Source organism: Leptopilina boulardi, unplaced genomic scaffold, assembly GCF_019393585.1.
Source record: "Leptopilina boulardi isolate dan_hultmark-lab unplaced genomic scaffold, ZJU_Lbou_2.1 LbouV2_119, whole genome shotgun sequence".
NCBI lineage: Eukaryota > Metazoa > Arthropoda > Insecta > Hymenoptera > Figitidae > Leptopilina > Leptopilina boulardi.
In genome coordinates, this window is record NW_026137662.1 from 665,742 (window position 1) to 685,203 (window position 19,462).

The 19,462-nt window shown below is 28.6% G+C and overlaps 4 protein-coding genes across 10 annotated transcripts in view; 2 read left to right on the forward strand and 2 right to left on the reverse strand.

Annotated features, from left to right (window-relative positions):
* LOC127284044 (obscurin) overlaps positions 1–7,349 on the forward strand; it is a 38,650-nt gene extending 31,301 nt beyond the window's left edge. For all 5 annotated transcript variants that reach the window (XM_051309327.1, XM_051309340.1, XM_051309334.1 and 2 more), the window contains 12 exons: positions 26–450; positions 568–1,331; positions 1,388–1,686; positions 1,750–2,666; positions 2,739–3,178; positions 3,292–3,430; positions 3,514–3,980; positions 4,086–4,319; positions 4,398–4,536; positions 4,609–5,112; positions 5,198–6,345; positions 6,422–7,349. In XM_051309327.1, the coding sequence (XP_051165284.1) occupies positions 26–450; positions 568–1,331; positions 1,388–1,686; positions 1,750–2,666; positions 2,739–3,178; positions 3,292–3,430; positions 3,514–3,980; positions 4,086–4,319; positions 4,398–4,536; positions 4,609–5,112; positions 5,198–6,345; positions 6,422–6,662 (5,717 nt within the window). In that variant the 3' untranslated portion in view covers positions 6,663–7,349. The remainder of the gene's footprint in view (positions 1–25; positions 451–567; positions 1,332–1,387; positions 1,687–1,749; positions 2,667–2,738; positions 3,179–3,291; positions 3,431–3,513; positions 3,981–4,085; positions 4,320–4,397; positions 4,537–4,608; positions 5,113–5,197; positions 6,346–6,421) is intronic.
* Positions 1–14,817, reverse strand: part of LOC127284069 (alanine--tRNA ligase, mitochondrial) — a 35,938-nt gene extending 21,121 nt beyond the window's left edge. Inside the window, exons 1-14 of one of the 3 annotated variants that reach the window (XR_007843431.1) lie at positions 14,605–14,817; positions 14,345–14,518; positions 13,967–14,277; positions 13,623–13,904; positions 13,410–13,554; positions 13,165–13,337; positions 12,756–13,090; positions 12,449–12,680; positions 11,964–12,374; positions 11,522–11,878; positions 11,268–11,460; positions 11,017–11,190; positions 8,065–8,205; positions 7,816–7,964 (exon numbers count right to left, since the gene is read on the reverse strand). Coding sequence is in view for 2 of the 3 variants with exons in the window: in XM_051309360.1 (XP_051165317.1) it covers positions 11,017–11,190; positions 11,268–11,460; positions 11,522–11,878; positions 11,964–12,374; positions 12,449–12,680; positions 12,756–13,090; positions 13,165–13,337; positions 13,410–13,554; positions 13,623–13,904; positions 13,967–14,277; positions 14,345–14,518; positions 14,605–14,802 (2,985 nt within the window). In the remaining variant the exon portion in view is untranslated. Of the gene's footprint in view, positions 1–7,815; positions 7,965–8,064; positions 8,206–11,016; positions 11,191–11,267; positions 11,461–11,521; positions 11,879–11,963; positions 12,375–12,448; positions 12,681–12,755; positions 13,091–13,164; positions 13,338–13,409; positions 13,555–13,622; positions 13,905–13,966; positions 14,278–14,344; positions 14,519–14,604 lie in introns of those variants that run through there. The other 2 variants (XM_051309369.1, XM_051309360.1) reach the window with 2 other exon arrangements.
* On the forward strand, positions 9,361–10,947 carry LOC127284114 (phosphatidylglycerophosphatase and protein-tyrosine phosphatase 1). Its single transcript, XM_051309415.1, has 4 exons — positions 9,361–9,872; positions 10,104–10,184; positions 10,264–10,482; positions 10,566–10,947. The coding sequence occupies exons 1-4, from the start codon at positions 9,699–9,701 to the stop codon at positions 10,716–10,718; spliced, it is 627 nt and encodes a 208-aa protein (XP_051165372.1). The 5' UTR covers positions 9,361–9,698; the 3' UTR covers positions 10,719–10,947.
* A 75-nt stretch (positions 14,818–14,892) lies between the features above and the next one.
* LOC127284092 (leucine-rich repeat protein 1) lies at positions 14,893–16,847 on the reverse strand. The gene is made up of 4 exons (XM_051309392.1): positions 16,496–16,847; positions 15,836–16,372; positions 15,463–15,755; positions 14,893–15,390 (listed from the first exon to the last, which is right to left on the reverse strand). Exons 1-4 carry the CDS (start codon positions 16,658–16,660, stop codon positions 15,168–15,170), a joined length of 1,218 nt encoding a protein of 405 aa, XP_051165349.1. The 5' UTR covers positions 16,661–16,847; the 3' UTR covers positions 14,893–15,167.
* Positions 16,848–19,462: the final 2,615 nt, after the last annotated feature.

Consider the following 19,462-nt stretch of genomic DNA (forward strand, 5'->3'; position numbering starts at 1 on the left):
ATTATTCGATTTTTATAATTTACAGCCAAAGCCCGAAAGCCATCATTCTCGAAAAATTTAGAAGATGCAAAAGCATTGGTTGGTGAACCTTTAAAATTAGAAGCACGAGTGGATGCTTTCCCGAATCCACAATTACAATGGCTTAAAGATGGTTTTCCTATTCGACCTTCGAAAGAAATAAATTTCGTTAATGAACCAAATGGTCTTATTGGTTTAACAATTGATAAATTACGTCCCGAAGATGCTGGCGTATATTCTTTGGTTGTTACCAACGAACTTGGAGAAATTACCGGTACTGCCAATGTTCAAGTTGAAGAATTGGAGAAAAAACCAGAATTCATGGGAACTATACAACCAATAACAGTTGTCGAAGGTTTCCCCGCGAAAATGGAAGTAAAAACAATTGGAAAACCATCTCCGAAAATCAAATGGACTCACAATGGAAAAGAGGTAATTCTTCTAAACTTTTTATTTATTATTATCTTCATCATCATTTAATTGTTTAATATTCTATTAAATAAAATAGAAAAAAAAATCCGAGACCTGATATAATTATTAAATTTCTAGATTGTTCCCGACGGACAACATATAAAAATAATCGATCAACCGGATGGAAGTCAAGCTTTATTAATTGGCGAAGCGAGAGCACAAGACGCTGGTGTTTACGAAGCAGTTGCCAGTAATTCTCAAGGTGAAATTTCATGCAAAGGTAATCTTGAAGTTGCTACCAAGAGCGATAATACAGCACCTGAGGAGAAACCAACATTTATGAGTCCAATTCGTGATCAATCAGCAGAAGAGGGTGAACAAATAAAATTCAGTGCACCATTTACTGGTAATCCAATACCGGAAGTAACATGGACTAAAGATGGTAAATTATTGAAACCATCGGATAGAATAATGATGACGTGTGATGGTAAAAAAGTAGGACTCGAAATAAATCCAATTGAACATAAAGACGCCGGTGTTTATGGATGTATTTTAAAAAATCCACACGGTGAAGATACAACAAAAGCTGAGGCAACAGTAAGAAAAGTTTATCAACCACCGACATTTGCTCAAAAATTCACTGACTTTCAACAAATGCCAAATCTTGATGCTAAATTTCCCGTTAGAGTATTTGGAATTCCACAACCGGAAATTAATTGGTATTTTAATGATACACCGATTTCGAGAGATAGTAATAAATATAAAATAAGAAGAGATGGAGACGCTTGCTGTTTGTATGTTAAAGATTGTCAATCATACGATGCTGGAAGATATAAATGTAAAGCAGTCAATAAAGAAGGAGAGGCTGAATGTGCTGCAAACTTTTCCATTGTCGATAAAATGTAAGAAAAAGTATTTTTAAGGTTATTAATTTTTGTTTAATAATTTTAATTTTCAGTGACAAGAAACAGAAAGTGGAGCCTCCGTCATTTTTGAAACGATTGGGAGATTGTGAAGTATATAAAGGAATGACTGCAAAATTCACAGCCTGTGTGACTGGATACCCAGAACCGGAATTTGAATGGTTTCATGAAGGTGGAAAACTTTGGCCTACTGATCGCATTATAATGGATCAAGAAGGAAGTCTTTTGAGATTGACTCTTTATCATATTGATGATAGCGATGCAGGAAAGTATAGTTTAAGGATTTTTAATCCCCATGGCGAGGATACATGCCACGCTGAAATGATTTACGAATGTAAGTAATTATGTTTATTTTTATCTAGTTTAGAAATAAATTTTAATTAAATTATTTAATTAGCCCTGGAGCCAAGAGTGAAGAAACCATTAGCGGATCAGTATATTGATTACGATAAACGAAGATCAGGATTACCGTTACCTCTATCGGACAGACCTATAATTAGTAGAATGATGGATCGTCACTTGACGCTTTCTTGGAAACCATCAATACCAATTGGACCCAGAATACCAGTAACTTATCTCGTTGAAATGTGTGAATTACCGGACGGTGATTGGTTTACAGCACGATCGGGTCTACGAACATGTGTTTGTGACATTAGAAATTTGGAACCATTTCGTGATTATAAATTTAGAATTCGTGTTGAGAATAAATATGGAATAAGTGATCCATCGCCATTTGCACAAACATATCGTGCTAAATTAGAACCGGAACCACCGAAATTCTTTCCTTATTTACCACCGGGTATTGATTTTAGACCAGAGACAAGTCCCTATTTTCCCAAAGATTTTGATATTGAAAGACCACCACATGATGGTTATGCACAAGCACCGAGATTCTTGAGACAGGAACACGATGCTCAATATGGAGTGAAGAATCATAATTGTAATCTCTTTTGGTTTGTCTATGGTTATCCGAAACCAAAAATGTCTTATTATTTTAATGATGAGCTTATTGAATCAGGAGGAAGATATGATCAAAGTTATACCAGAAATGGACAAGCGACGCTCTTTATTAACAGAATGTTGGAAAGGGATGTGGGTATTTATGAAGCTGTTGCCACGAATGAACATGGACAAGCGAGACAAAGAGTACGATTGGAAATTGCCGAATATCCGCAATTTATTCACAGACCCGACGAGACAGTGATTATGTTGAGGAAACACGGTAGAATTGAAGCACGAGTCATTGGTGTACCGTATCCGGAATTAAAATGGTACAAAGATTGGAAACCTCTTGCACCGTCAACTCGTATCAAGGTAAGGGACTTTTTATTTTCTAAATATCAGGCCTCGGATCAATTTTATTTATTTAGAATTGATTTTTTTCAGATTCAATTTGTCGAACCAGACACTTCAATTCTTGTGATTGACGATGCAATTCATAAGGACGAGGGTCTTTATTCGTTAAGCGCGAGAAATGTCGCCGGTTGTATATCAAGTTCGGCAATGATTCATATTGAAGAAAATGAACACGAATATGGTTACAGAACTTACACGAGAAAACCAGATATTAAACCTCGAAATAAACCATTTGCGGATTATTATGATATTGGTGATGAGTTGGGAAGAGGAACAACAGGTGTGATTTATCATACAGTCGAGAGACCAACTGGAAAGAGTTTTGCAGCTAAAGTCATGCATGGTGGTGGTGAATTGAGACCATTTATGTATAATGAAATGGATGTTATGAATAATTTCAGTCATCGTAAACTTCTTCGTTTACACGACGCTTATGAAACCGATCGAACAGTGATCATCGTTACAGAATTGTATCCTTTTCAATTTAAAATTTTGTTTTCAAGTTTAAATTAGTCTTTTTTTAATTATTATTATTTTTATTTTAGCAATAAAATATGTATTTTCTTTAATTAAATGAATTTAGAGCTGGAGGAGGCGAATTAGTTGACAATTTAACGAGGCAATCGTATTACACTGAAAGTGATATTGCCGGATACATAAGACAAATGCTTTGGGGATTGGAATATATGCACAATAATAGTTACGCTCATCTCGGTTTGACAGTAAATATTTTAATTAAAATTAATTAAATTAAGAGAAAAGGACATTGAGAAATTTTGTTTAAAACGAAATTTCTTTCTTTCAGCTTGGAGATCTTCTCATTTCACATACAGGAGGTGATGATTTAAAAATTGGTGATTTTGGTCTATCAAGAAGAATTGGACATCAATTAATGAATTTACATTATGGAATGCCAGAATATGTTGCACCGGAAATTATCAATGGCGAGGGTGTCACATATCGTACGGATATGTGGTCTGTGGGAATAATTACTTACATTTTACTCTCAGGAATATCACCATTTAGAGGTTTAAATGACAGGGAAACATTGACAAAAATTAAAGAAGGTAAATGGGATTTCGATGAAAGATGGACATATATTTCTGAAGAAGGCAAAGATTTTATTCGAAGTCTTCTTGTTTATCAATGGGAGAGAAGAATTGACGTTTATACTGCACTCAGACATCCATGGTTGACTTTAGCCGATAGAACAATTTCCGATCCATATAAAATACCGTCGGAGAATTTGAAGAATTATTATAAACTTTATAAGTAAGTTTTCTTCACTGTTTTTGAACAAAAGAAATTCAGTAAATTTTATTTAAATTAGTTAATTTATAAATTAAATAAATTATTTTTATTTAATATTATTTTTAGGGATTGGTACACTAACGCCTCATGCAGAACATGGTACAGAAGAAGAAAACTTAGCAGTGCTTTTGAACATCCTTCGAAAATGGTTTATCCACCTGGACATAGATATACGCCGGAACCAAGTCCAGAAAGAACTTATAGTCCCACCAAGAGACCTCCTCCGAAAGCTTGGGAAAATAGAATCCCATCGAGAGAGCCAATCGACACGGAAATTGGACTTATCAAAAATGAAAGCCAGTTAGTTATTATCTATTTAAATTTTAAGCTAAAGAGAAATTTAAAAATACTTAAGGTCACATTTAATAAATTTTTTAGTTATCAAAACGGTCCAGACACTTATTTGCTACAACTTCGAGATACTGATTTCCCTGTGAGATTACGTGAATACATGAAAGTCGCTTATAATCGCGGATCAGGATATCCTAGACCAGTTGATGATCCCTACGATTGGAGAGTAAGACCAATGAAATTAAATTACAATTTTTCAATATTAAATTTAACTTTTTTTTCAATTTTTTATCCATAGACACCAGTAATAAGAGAACGACGACGATTCACTGATGTAATGGACGAAGAGATAGACGATGAGAGAAAAGCAAGAATCAATCAATATGGTAATGTTGATACAGGTACATTGAGACGTCTTCGTCATGAAATTGGAATTCGACTCGATAGCTACGCGGAGGCGGAGGCATTAATGGAATCAAAGAAGGGAGGACATATGCCATTTTTCCGAGAAAAACCCCAAATTCTACCAATTCAAGAAGACAAAACAGCACAATTGGCATGTCTCGCTGTGGGAAATCCAAAACCCATTATTCAATGGTTCAAAAACGATATGGTTGTTCAAGAGAGTAATCGTGTTAAAATCACTGAAGACAATGAGGGTCGTTCTATTTTGAGTTTTGAGCCAGCTCGCGAATATGATATTGGAATTTATAAAGTTGTCGCAAGAAACAAAATAGGACAAACTGTCGCTAGAGCACGCGTTTTACTCGCTACTGTTCCATCAGCTCCTGATTCACCTCAGGTAAAAGCACATTAATTAGATCCACTGATTTATTTACAAACATAATTGCCTGTATTTACTAACTTTACATTTTTTTTATCTACAGGAATCTGATGCATCAGACACTGAGATTCTATTACGTTGGAAACAGCCAAAATACGACGGAAATTCACCAGTACTGTGTTACAATCTCCAATACAAAGAAGGCGATTCAACTGATTGGATCGATTTGGGAAGTAATATTGATCATGAATTTTATTTGGTACGCGATTTAAAACCAAATACAAGCTATGATTTCCGTTTAGCTGCACGAAATCGCATTGGATGGAGTGACAAAGGAATACCAGCACACGTAATAAAGACACGTGAAAAAAATGTACCCAAAGTTCAAGTAACAAGAGCAATGAAACATCTTCAACAATTAACAGAATCGGGACAAGAAATTATTGAAGATGAAAATAATCCACATTTTGATTATACAATCGAGGATAATCCAATAACATGGTCGACAGAAGGTCAACTAACAAGTAAATATAGTTTTATTTCCGAATTATCACGAGGTCAATTTTCAGTTGTTGTCAAGGGAGTTGATAAAGCAACAGATAAAGTGATAGTTGGGAAAATATTGGAACTTGGCGGCGAAACGGAGGAACAAGTTAATGCTGAATACGAAGTGTTACGATCATTGAGACATGAAAAAATTGCATTACTATTGTCAGCATACAAAGCGCCGGGTTCACCATTAGCTGTGTTTATTTTGGAAAAATTGCAAGGTGCCGATGTACTAACTTATTTATCAAGTCGACATGAATACACGGAGAATTGTGTAGCGACAATTATTTCACAAATTTTGGATGCTCTTCAATATTTACACTGGAGGGGTTATTGTCACATGGATTTACAACCGGACAATGTTGTAATGGCATCGGTGAGATCGGTTCAAATTAAATTAGTTGATATGGGTTCAGCACAGAAAGTCACAAAAATGGGAGCTCTTGTTCCACAAGTGGGTCATCCGGAATATAGAGCTCCCGAGGTTCTTAATGAAGAGGCAGCTTTTCCACAAACTGATATTTGGACAGTTGGAGTATTAATGTATGTCCTATTCTCAGGAGTTTCTCCATTTAGAGGCGAAGATGCAAATGAAACAAGACAAAATATTTCTTTCGTTAGATTTAGATTTGAATATTTATTCAAAGAATTAAGTCAAGAGGCAACGAGATTCTTAATGCTTGTATTCAAACGAATGCCAAGGTTTGTAAATTATTTTTTATTTTTTTTTACATCCTAGAAAAAGAATTTACATTTTTTCTATTTCTTTTTCTTTCAGTAAACGACCAACAGCCGAGGAGTGTCACGAACATAGATGGTTGGTACCAACAGAATTTATGATCAGAAAACGCGAAAGAGCCGTATTCCTTGGCAATAGATTGAAAAATTATTGCGACGAATATCATCAGGAAAAGCAAAAATTAGCAACACATAGCGAGAGTTTATCAGAGGTATTCGGATCAACGAGACAATTAATAAGATCAAATAGCATACAAGACGAATTATTTACCACATTTTAAAATCTAGTATGCGATTTTCCAAAAAAAAAACAAAAAACAAATCACGTATTTATTTATTTATTGAACACTGTTTATAGTCCACGAGTCTAGTCTATTGCGAAAGAGAATGTGTCCCAGAGAATGATTGTAAAAGTCAATTAGAATGAATGTAGAAGGCCAAAAAAAATATTACTTTTTAAAAGATCGTGAATTTTCTTTGATTTTGTTATTATTTATTTGTTATCGACTTGCAGTTTGTTTTCATTTGACTGCAATTTTACGAAAAGAAATAACCAAGTAATAAACAGAAAAACTTAAAATTTGTTTTTCACTATTTTAAAAACAAAAAATCCCATTTTTTTCCAAATTCGATTATTTATTTTAATTAAGAATTCTTTACACGGATACATTATAATTAAATACGTTCTTTATTTACAAATTTAATTTATCCCTGCCTTCGTGAAAATGATAGAGTGCATAATTTACTTTCTGGACATTTAAAATGTACTAGTTTTTAAAGAATCAATACTTCATACGTTTTAATGAAGAAAATACGTATAAAATATATATACGTAATTTTACGCATGTATCCTTCACATAAAAAGGCATTAACGGTGCAAAAAAAAAAAGTTTTGGCAGAAATAGTAATTTCCGGAAGAGAGAAAAAAAATTCAATACGTTAATAAATGTACAATTCTTTCAACACAATTCTTATTTGCCATTTTTAATCATCTTTTTGCATAATGGTTGAGATATTCTTTCACTTTTACTCCAAATGCTTCCTTGTCTTTTATAAATAATTCAGCAGCATCTTTATTCAATGGATCATCGAAGTTTAAAAGATCCTGCAACAGAAAAAATAATCATTTTTTTTTTAAATATGTATATATGTATGTATATGTATTTTTTAAAGAAGAAGAACTCACTGTGAATAAGGAATTTAAACCCCAAACAACGTCGACAAGTTTTCGCGTTGGGGCCCAACCTAAACCATCTAAATGACTTTCCCTTAAAATTGAAAGACAAACGGATCCATCTTCACTAATATTTGGATGCCATAATTTCGTTAAGCATTTTACATTTGGCGGCTAAAAAATAAAAATACATATTTAATAATAATCACAGTGCAAATAATATTTAAAAAAATATAAAGTAACGTACAATCATGTTATACTCTTCGGGTATAAATATATGAAAGCAGAAACGTCCACCGCACCAATATCCTTCATCGGGAATTATTAGAAGATTAAATTCATGAAGTCGATGAGGATCGTTGAATGAAACTTTACAAGTAATCGGCAAAGTTTGTTCCATTTCTTGAACCTGAACAAGCAAACAAACAAAATAGTTCAATATTAGAAAAAGAAATTTTTTTACTTTTAAACAATAATTTTCAATAAACTTCTTATTAAAGTATATTCACCTCCTTGACGAGCAGTTTATCTCGAACAGATATTCGTTTATAATTCAGGTCTTTATTTTTTGAATTAGAAACATCTGCATCTTTTTTCAGTTTTCCTCTAAGGGTAATCATTCCTTGAATGAAGTCTCATAAACGATTACTCTGTGACATTAAAGAATTGTAATTATACAATATACACTAAAATTCCTCTCCAATCCTCTTAAACATTCAATCCAAAAGAATTTAAATTAGATTTTTGCAAAATAATATCCCCAAAAGAACCGTATTCATATATAAATATTTATTTCACGATTTTCTTTACATAATAAATTTATTTAATTACAATTTCTTGTATTCAATAACAAAAACGAAAAAAAATTATACTTACATAATTTTAAATAATTTTGCTTACACAATTTGTTTCTTATTTTAATCACGGTGAACCAATTTCTTTGTAATAAAAACAAGTCAATTTTAAGTTCATGTACAACGAAAACTATTTTTAAAAATTAATAAAAATAGTAAAAAACAAATTTACTTGATATGACAAAAAATATACCGTTTTCTACTAATAATAAAATCACCTTTTCAAGGATTTTTTTTAAAAAACTGTACACAAATTGTGCATAAAAAAAATAAAAAAAACAGAATGTCGGTTATAACCTAACATAACCTCCAAAATGCAAACATACGAAAAATATATGTAATTATTTAACTCACCAACAAAAATTATCCTAGGAAGGAAATGAAAAATATATTTAAATACTAATTATGGTGCTCTTTAAAAATAAGCAGATATCCTTAAAATACTAATTTGGTGGCAGCAAATCACAAACATAATAACATCACTTTGACTTAGTTTCAGTACTACTTTTAATTGATTTAAGATTTCTAAAATAATATAGATAAGAAATCTATGATAAATTACACTTTTATTATTAAAAAAACAAACACTTTATAGTGAAATAATTCACTAAAATATACAAAAAAAACTTGCGGTTCGCGCACTGCAATAAAGTTTATTTTTTTGTTAGCGACAGTAGCGCCAATAACGTAAACAACAAAAACTAAAAGCAGGTCTGTCATCATGTTTACCAACACAAATTTTTATCGCGCGAAAATTTGAAATTACGAAAATAGTTTTTTAAATATTTAAATAAAAAATTGTTTAAATTCACATAACAGTTAAAAGTTATATATAAATATATACCTTAAACTATTATATGAAAAATTAAAAATTTTATATCTATTTTATCTTTTTTTTAAATGTTATTTTAATACTCTCTCGCGTAAAATTCTATCAATGGATTCTATTTATAGGTTAGGTTCAAAGTTTGTGACAGTGTGACAACATAAGTACTGCATTTTTCAACCCTTTTCGAAAAAAATATGACTTTTAAAATAGAAAAAATGTCAAAGAGATTTATGTGACCTTAACTTTTGACTTGATCTTTGAACAAAGACTGATGAAATACATATTCTTTGTAACTCAAATAAGGTTTAAGAATAGGAAATACCGTTATTAAAGAATTCCGGAAATTGGTAATATTTCGTCATACATATTTGAGCACTCTCGAAAAGACAAGAAAAAAGTAACGTGTGCCTTATAAGTTTACAAATAAGAAATAATTTGCCAGTGAAAAATTTTTCAATTAATGTGCATTAAAAAATTGATTTTATCCGATTTTAAAATGTTTGCAAGAGTGACATTCTATCCTTCTCTATTTTATAATGTTGTAATGGAAAAAATATCAACTAGAAGATGGTTTGATAGAATTGATGATACCGTTATTCTTGGTGCTTTACCTTTTCGTGGAATGACAAAACAGGTAAAAATTGATTATTTACGATAATAATTGAAAGTATAAATGAAGAAATATTTATAATTATTATCATACGTTAATCAATTAATTTATAATATAGTATTTAATATTAATTTTCAGTTATAAATATGTAAACAAAAGTGTGTTATCGTCTGTGAATTATAAATTCACTTGACTATTTTTAAATTTTATCATTTTTTTTACTGATGAATTTTAATAAGTTTTATATTATTTCAGTTGATAGCTGAAGAAAATGTCAAAGCCGTAATTTCCATGAATGAAGATTATGAATTAACATTATTTTCAAATAATGGAGAGGTAAATTTCAATTCGGCAGAAATTGAATCTTATTTTATTTAAATATTTTATTATTTCAATAATAATTGAATTATTTTAGGAATGGAAGAAACATGGTGTAAATTTTTTACAACTACCAACTGTTGATATTTTTGAAACGCCTTGTCAAGAAATGTTACAAAGAGGAGTTGAATTTATTAATCAATTTCAAAAGAATCAATCTATTTGTGATCCAATAAAACCGAAAGAGACTGTTTATATTCATTGTAAAGCAGGGAGAACACGAAGTGCAACATTAGTTGGCTGTTATCTTATGATGGTTTGTATAAAAACTACAACGAAAAATGAAACTTTCCTAAAGAAATAAAAAAATTGATTTTTTGCTTTCTCTTTTTTTTCTAGAAACACACTTGGACGCCGGAAACCGCAATAGAACATATAAGAAGTAAAAGAGAACATATTTTAATTCACACAGCTCAATGGCGAGCTTTAAAAACATTTTACAAGGAAAATGTAGCAAACGAAGTAGAAGCAAATATTAATGGAAATAGTTAATGACAAAAAAAATGTAAATATGTTAATTATTCTTATACATAAACTAATTAATTAAAATACTAATATAATCAGAGGTTCAGTGTTCAGGGAAATTGGAAAATTAATATTAGTGAGGGAATTTTAAATATATATAAGACTCGCTGAACACTCTGTAAAGGAGTACCTCAAATTAAGGGGAAAAAAGATGTTTTCTTTTTTAAACTGGAAATAAATTAATAATAATGTTTTATTACTTTTTAGCTTTATTTTCCTCCTTTTTATCTTGATTATTTAAAAAATAAGATGCAATTTTGTTTACCTCATCTAAAGCTTTTTCAATAATTGGTTCCGATTTTCTTTGTGACATATTTTGCGGTGGCATTCCAAATATTAAATTTTTATTTTTATGAGTAGGGAAATATTGTTGTCCATCAAATAATTTTAATATTGGTTCCATCCAAATTTTAGCGTTAAATAACTCGGAATTGATTTCCTAAAAAATTAATTAATAATTATTAATAATTTTTACTTCAAAATTTTAATTAATTTATATCGTTGCTTTAAAATTACCTTTGGAACCATACACCTTGCTGTCACTTGTGTATTAGTGCTTAAAATCACTAATACTGGAATATTTGTCATTTTATCTAATTTACTCAATGGTAATTCATTAAAATCATATTCATCTAATTTTAAATGAAGTATCACAAATGGTAGATTCGTTGATTTTTGGGCTTTTTTAATTTCATTTGCCAAATAATTCCTAAAAGAAAAATATTTTTTTCAAAACTTAATAATAATCTTAATTACAAAAATTTTGTTACCTATAATTTCCTTTTATTCTGATCATAACTTTTCTTGCCAATTCTGAAAGTTTATCCTGACATTCACGATAATCGACAAAGCTTATTATTCTTTTATCTCTTCTTTCTAATAAATTTCGTTGCAAACAATTAATTGAATCAGTTATTTGATTCATATTTGCATTTTTACGCACAAATTCTTTTTGGAGTTTTATAATATTCTCTCTTAATCTCTCCCCTAATGAACGAATATGTCGCATATAGGGTCCAGTGGCTGCTTCAATTGTAACGCTTTTTTGTCCATGTGATTTAACATTTAAAATACAAAAATGTTCCAGGGAACTTGTTCTAAGAACATGAGTTCCACAACAAGCTTCTCTAAAAATAACAGAAAAAAAATTAATTTAATAAAATAAAAATGTCAAAAATTTAATAAAGAAAATATAAATATTGTCTCTCTTACTTTGATTTTAAATCTGGACTATCAATAGTTGTAATTTTAATTCCTGTCATTGGATACATTTCACCTGGTAATAATCTTAAATCATCTTCCATTATCATTTCTGACATATTAAAAATTTTTTTCTCAACAATTACATTGCTTTCAATGCATTTATTTATAAGATCTTCTATTTCTGTCACTCGTTCATTAGTCAATTTTTGACCAAATACACTGCACTCAAATGATAATTTATCTTTTTCAACGTAACTACCACGTTGTTCTATTATTGGTAAAACTTTTCTAAGTGCTGCATTTAATAAATGTGTTGCAGTATGATTTCTCATTATACCTAATCTTCTTCTTGAATTTATCCAAACTTGACACACTTCTTCATTTTTTATATTTAAATCCGATTCATTTAAAGAAATTCTTCTGAAATAGATAAAAAAAATTTATTTTTTAAATAAAAATTATAATCATAATTTTTTAATTTTATTTTCAAATACCTAGAATCGTTATTAATTAAATGACCAATATGAAAAATGAATCCACAAATTTTTCTCACTTCGTAAATATCAAAAAGAAGACTGTTAATTTGAATAAAACCTTTATCGAATGCTTGACCACCTTCATTAACATAGAATGGAGTTTTATCGAGAATAATATATACTTCTGATTCCGTTAATTCCTCTTTCTTCAAAAGGCAATCATTCATTTCCGAAGAAGTTTTCAAATTACCTAAGAAAAAATGAATAAAAATAATTACGAACTTAATAATTAAGTTAATAGTTCATTCTGAGAATAAGAAATTACCATTAATAATTAAACCCAATAGTTTACTTCTAATAGAAGGAAAAGAATATTCCTTTTCATTGAGTTTATAATTATATTTTAATGAATCGTCCGTTATTGGAATATTTAATTTCCTTAACAAATCAATAGATAATTCAGTAATTGATTTCATGTTCATTATTCCTTCCGTTTTTGCTTTGGAACGTGCTTTCACTTTATTTAATTGTTCCTCAAAATCATTAACATCAAATTTTAATGATTCCACTTCGGCTAATTTGGCAATTGTCTTGACATTCAGCCCATGACTATCATATAATCTAAATGCAAACTCTCCTGTCAGTGTACTGATCTTGTTACTAAAAGAAAAATAGAATTATCAACAAATTTTGTGAATATAAATAAATATTATTACAAAAAAATATATACATACTCAGATGCTAAAAAGTTTTTTAAATCTTTATAGCCTGCTATTAAACCAGGAGTTAAATAATCAGTAAGTACTGATAATTTCTGATGAGTTTTAACAATTTTTTTCCACTTGACAAAAGAAATATTTCTCAATGAATAATACGAATCTGCTTCGTAGGCAATTATATGTTGCATCTAAAAAAACAAATAATAATTTGTTAAATTTTTTTTTAATTTTTGTAAACAAAAAAACAATTTTTTAAATACCTGTTTGATATTTTTGTGTAATTCTGGATAAGCTTCTCCAAGACTGTCCGCTACATGAAAAGTTAATTCATGTAATAATGTATCTTTTTTAAATATCTCATTGCTTATATCCAATGCTTTACGTAAAACTTTTCTTAATTTTGGACTAAAATGGGAGAAAATTAATTTTTTATACCATAAAAAACTATAGTTTACAATAAATATCAGTATTACTTATTATCAGGCAGAGCTCCATCGGCTAAAGCAACAGTCACCATTCTTGCATGATCAGCTAAAATTCTGTAAGAAGTATCCAATTTATTTTTATTCTTAATTCCCTCGTTTCCGTTATAGGCCGGAGCTTTGGCAAATTTTTCAATAGTCTTAAATAATGGTACAAAAAGATCGGTATCGTAATTGGATTTTTTCTCTTGTAAAATAGCAACTAATCTTTCAAATCCCATTCCCGTATCAACATGCTGCTTTGGTAGTGAAATTATTTGACCATCATTTAATCTAAAAAAAATGATAATTTAAATTTTTTTCAATTAAATATTTAAATTAAATTTTTAAATTACCTTTCATACTGTATGAATACTATGTTCCAAAGTTCCATGAGATTTACAGGTTTATTAACAGCTTCACTAATGTGAATTTCTGTACAAACACCACATGGACCAGTTGAACTCATTTCCCAAAAATTCTCTTTGGCTCCCAATTTTAAAATACGATTTTCAGGCACTCCTAAACAGAGCCAAATATCTTTACATTCTAAATCAGGTTTTAAACCCAATTTTTCATCGCCAGCAAAATAAGTTACGTATAAAAGATCTTTATTAATTCCATAAACTTGTGTCAATAAATTCCACGCGTATTTACAAGCTTCTTCCTGGAGATAAGTGAAAAAAATTATTTTCAAGCTACAAAATAAAAAATAAAATTTTTTACTCAATTACTTTTGAATAATCTCCAAAGGACCAATTTCCCAGCATTTCAAAGAAAGTATGATGATAAGTATCTAAACCAACTTCATCTAAATCATTATGTTTTCCTCCAATTCTAATACATTTTTGTGAATTAGCAATTCTTGAAAATGGAGGATCGTAAAGTCCCAAAAATACACCTTTAAACTTAAAAGAAACAATTATTAGTATAATTATTAATTAAAAATATACGAAAAATTAGTTTTTATACAAATTTATAAATATTATCTCACTTGATTCATTCCCGCATTTACAAAAGGTGTAGAAGGATCATTTATATTCAAAATAGAACTCGATCGAACAAATGAATGATCTTTTAAAAAATAATCGAGAAATTCTTTTCTAATAGTATTTGCGGATTTTAATTTTCCATCAGTATTATATAAACGTAATATTATATTTTTATTCACTAAATCAAGACGCCGAAACATTTTTACAATTTTCTTTATCTTTGTTTTTTTTAGAATTTTTAGGTTATGTTATTCCCAAGAAGAAAATTGTATCTATAAACATTTCATACTTTTAAAAAAAACTTTCTGCTTTATTTATTCCAGTAAAAACGTTGTTTTCTTTTCAATATTTATGCAAAATAGTAACGTAAATAAATAAATATAAACAACACGCACTACTCGTGTACACTTACAACAATAAACAGCTGATTAATAGCAGACGACAGATTTCCATTTTAGCGGTAATTTTTAAAATTATTTACATTCAGTGTGCAGTCTCTCTCTTAAAATATTATAAAAAAATAATTTTTTTTTCTTCACTAATAAAAACAAAAACTTCATTTTTTTTATCCTGAATATCGCCTGTGACAAAGCGTCGAACAAAAATAACAATCAAACGGTACATACGAATATCCAGAAGAAATGACAGATCCAACAAATTTATTTAGAGGAAGATTTATATTTCTTCGAATAAAATTACTGAAGCAAGGAGTGCCACAAACACAAAATTGTGTATTATTTATATATGTGACTAATGTACATGGTATAATGCTCGCGTTAAAAGGAATTCTGTAAAGAAAGAAAAAAATTAATTCCAAAACTAGAAAAAATTTAAAGAATGAAATTACATAAATTACAAACCTTGCTTGGTAAACAATTTTAGCTCCAAGTTCAACAAGACTGGGCAATTTAAATCGAACTGTAGTAACATTATTTACAGATATAATGAAATTATTGTTGGATACATCTAATGTCGATAATTTTAAATTTCTAATACTTCCAGGAAGATTGAAAAGATTATTTTTCGAAACATCTAAATATTTTAAGGCATCTAAACATCCTAAGCTCTGAGGTAAGGATTCTAAAAAATTTGAATTCAGTCTTAATGTCACTAAACGGCTCAATTTTCCAATTGGATAAGGAACTTGTGTTAGCTGAAATGATACAAATTTTTAATAATTAGAAATTTACATAATAAATAAGAAATAAAACATTAAAATTAATCATTAATTACCTCATTAGAACTGATATCCAATAGTTTTAAATTTTTAGACACATTCACTTGTTCCATCCAAATCCATTTTGTATTTGGACATTTGTGTAATTTATTTTGTGCTAAATTTAATTCTTGTAGATTTGGTAATGTTCCCAAATCTTTAGGAAGACTTGTTATTTGATTATCTGATAAATTTAACACTCTTAAATGTTGTAATTTCAATATATTCCTGTCAAAGGATTTTCTCTCTAATCCAGCGAGATGTAATTCCATTACTTTTCTTGGGAAACCTTCTAATATTGGATAATTAGCGGCACTTTTTACCACCATTTTTGTTTTTAATGCATCCGAAAGATTTTTTGCTTTCAAATCAGATAATTTTAAAACTGATCCTTCTAATTTATTTGTATATCCCAATTTTAAGACATGAGCAAAACTTTTCAATTGAATTGTATCGGATTTTATTAAAATATCGTGTGGTGGTTCTTTTAAACGAATTGTCATTTTTCCTTCATTAATACATTTTGTGAATACAATTTCAATATTGTCCTTCAACTGAAAACAATAACAAAAGATGCGTTATATATTAAATTAATATATAATTTCCATATTATAATGAAAATTTCAAATTATACTAATACAATTGAAAAAAAATTATTAATATTTTTAAATGTTTACCTTATATTTTGTCCCTTGTTTATTTTCAAGTGTTTGAAGAAAAATATAAAGTTCATTGTCTTTTGAACTTAATTTTCCTATTGATAAACAGGATTTTTTAGCTTTTCTTTTCCCTTGTCCTTCACATAACCTGTTACTCACTTCAACTTGACACATTAATCTCATTGTTTTATAGAATATATATCTCAGATTAATAACAAATTCATCAACTCTGAGTCTTGATTTATTCTTTATTTATACGTAGATATTAATATTATTCACATTTGTACACTGACAAAACTGCCAACCGGAATTTCGTGTCAACAATTCAAAACTTTATAAACAAAAACTGACCACGGTTTTGGCGACTATAGAGGGAAGACTTGCGATTAAAACGCATACGCATTTAATTTTGTCAGTTTAGTTTCTTAGCGCTGCAATCGATTCTGCAAAAATTCGAATACATATAGATTAGTTGGAATAAATTTATTAAATTTATTATAAATATAATAAATTTAATAACCCAAAATCGTACTTACTCGAAATATTAATAACACTCACACTACAAAAATGAAACAGCTGCGATTAAAACAATCGCAATGCTGAATAATAAAATTAAAAAAAAATATACCGGAAAAATTTGTAATAGCAAATAAAAAAATTTGTAATTTAAATTCAATTTAAAATTCTAAGTATTCTCTAAATTCTCAAATAGTTAACATTTTGTTTAATTTAAATATTAATTTATACTAAAAGTGTTTAAAAAAATAAATCAAATTAATTAAAATGATAACTAATTTGAGCAGAGATAGTAAAATATAATTTAATTTTTTATAACAGTATTAAAATTCAGTAATATAATTCATATATGATAAATATATAGTATAATTAATAAATATAATAAATTAAGGGTTCCTGAAAAAATAAATGATTATTACAATTATTAAAAAGAAATATTTTTGCTCACCACGATGATTCAACTGAAAATAATGAACAATTAAAGAAGACATTCACAAAACACTTAGAAAACATACACAAAACATTTAAATATAAGACAACATAGTGACAAAAAAATAAAAGAATAAAATAAAGTAAATTTTCACTGGTACTCCAGTTACTTGTTTCTTTTTACTTACATTTTTTTTACTCGATTTCCCTACCTACAGCTATATTTAAAACGAAAAAAATATTTGTCTACTCTTCCCGATTTTCCTACCTACAGCTATATTTAAAACGAAAAATTGTCCTTAACTAATTTTCCCGATACCGCCCAGGTGCAAAATGACCTACACTAGGGTTAACGTCCCGGGACGCAACCGTCACCTGAGCGATCTTTTCTGAAACGGAAATATTTAATTAGTTCATCATTAAAAAAATTATCAAAAACTTTTAATTTTTAATTTTACATGCATTAACTTTAAACTTTTAAGAATTAAATATAAAAAATTTACTATGCAAAATTGAAAACTTGTTAACAAGATTAATTAAATTATTTAAAGTTAATAAAATTTTATAAATCACTTTTTTTAATAGAAAAAAAATTACTTTGACTGAATAAGAAAAATTACAAAATATTAAAAATATTGAACAAATAAATAAAGAACATACACATATATATAAAGAATGAAAAAAACATTGACAAAAATATTAATTTACGTAGTATTAAGGAAGTAATCCACAAAACATGTAATACTTTAGGATGTGGGAGTATTACAAATTTACGAATTTCCGATAAAATATCACATGTTTTTTTTAGATTTTTACTCCTAAAAAATACCAGAAAATAATAAATTTTGTCAATGGTGTCACTATGCTGTCAGAGTTCCTTTCCTGTTTTTTTTTTAAATTTTAATATTTCATTTCCATCATTATGATATATCTACTTTTTTTAAATAAAAAAAAATTATAAATTTATAAATGAAGAGAGTCTAAAAAAATTAATTTTCAATTTAGAAAAATATTTTAATTGAATTTATTAAAAAAATAGCTTTAAACAGGAAAGGGGTAAAATAAAAAATGACTCACCGATCGGCGAATCCCACGTCGGAGCAATAACGTCATTGCCACTTCTCGAGCGCTTCTGGACCAGCTCCCGAGGATCCCTCTTTCTTGCTCGCACTTCTGCGCGAGGCCGGGAGCTCAAAAAAAAATATTATAAAAAAATAATAAAAAAGAAAAAAAAAATTTATAAAAAAAGATATATGCAGGGGCCACTTTTCTTCTTCCACATCCTTCCCAGTCTCTTCAGATATTTGAAAAATTGGAATGGAGCTGAAAAATAAAAAAAAATTATTAAATTAAATTATTTTCTCAAAATACTATTAAATGCTGAGTTATTATTTAAATTATTTTACAAATTTTTACATGTGAATTTTAAATCCATTATAATTTTTAAATTTATATATAAAATTAACTACATTGAGAATTACTCACCTATATGAAAGGATTTCTGCGTAGTTTCAGAGATACGATGACAGCATATCCTTTTTATAAAAGGACTTCCTTCTTTTAGACGAATTACCTGAAAAAAATATAATAATTAATTTATGTGTAAAATAAAATATTAAAAATCTTCAATCCTGTTAATTATTTTTAAATGTATTAATATATATAAATATTAATATTTGATATTCTATTATTAGTTATAAATATTACAATAAATTTCCATTAACTTTTTTTTCTTATTCCATTATTGATATTTGTGAAAAATATTGGAAAAAAAGACTCACCTAAAAGGGGGAATTTCTGTGTTGTGTAAATGATACGATGACAGCATATATAATCTTTTTCCATTGACAAATTTTTCCGCTACTGGACCAACTGCCTGAAAAAAAAATTCATTATATTATATGTATAAAATAAAATATTAAAAATCCTGAATATCTTAAAATATACATAAATTATGGGAAAATATTTATCAACATACATTAAACTGCGACTCAGCAATGCCAGATCTCCTCCAGGAGCAGCTCCGCAACAAACACCCAT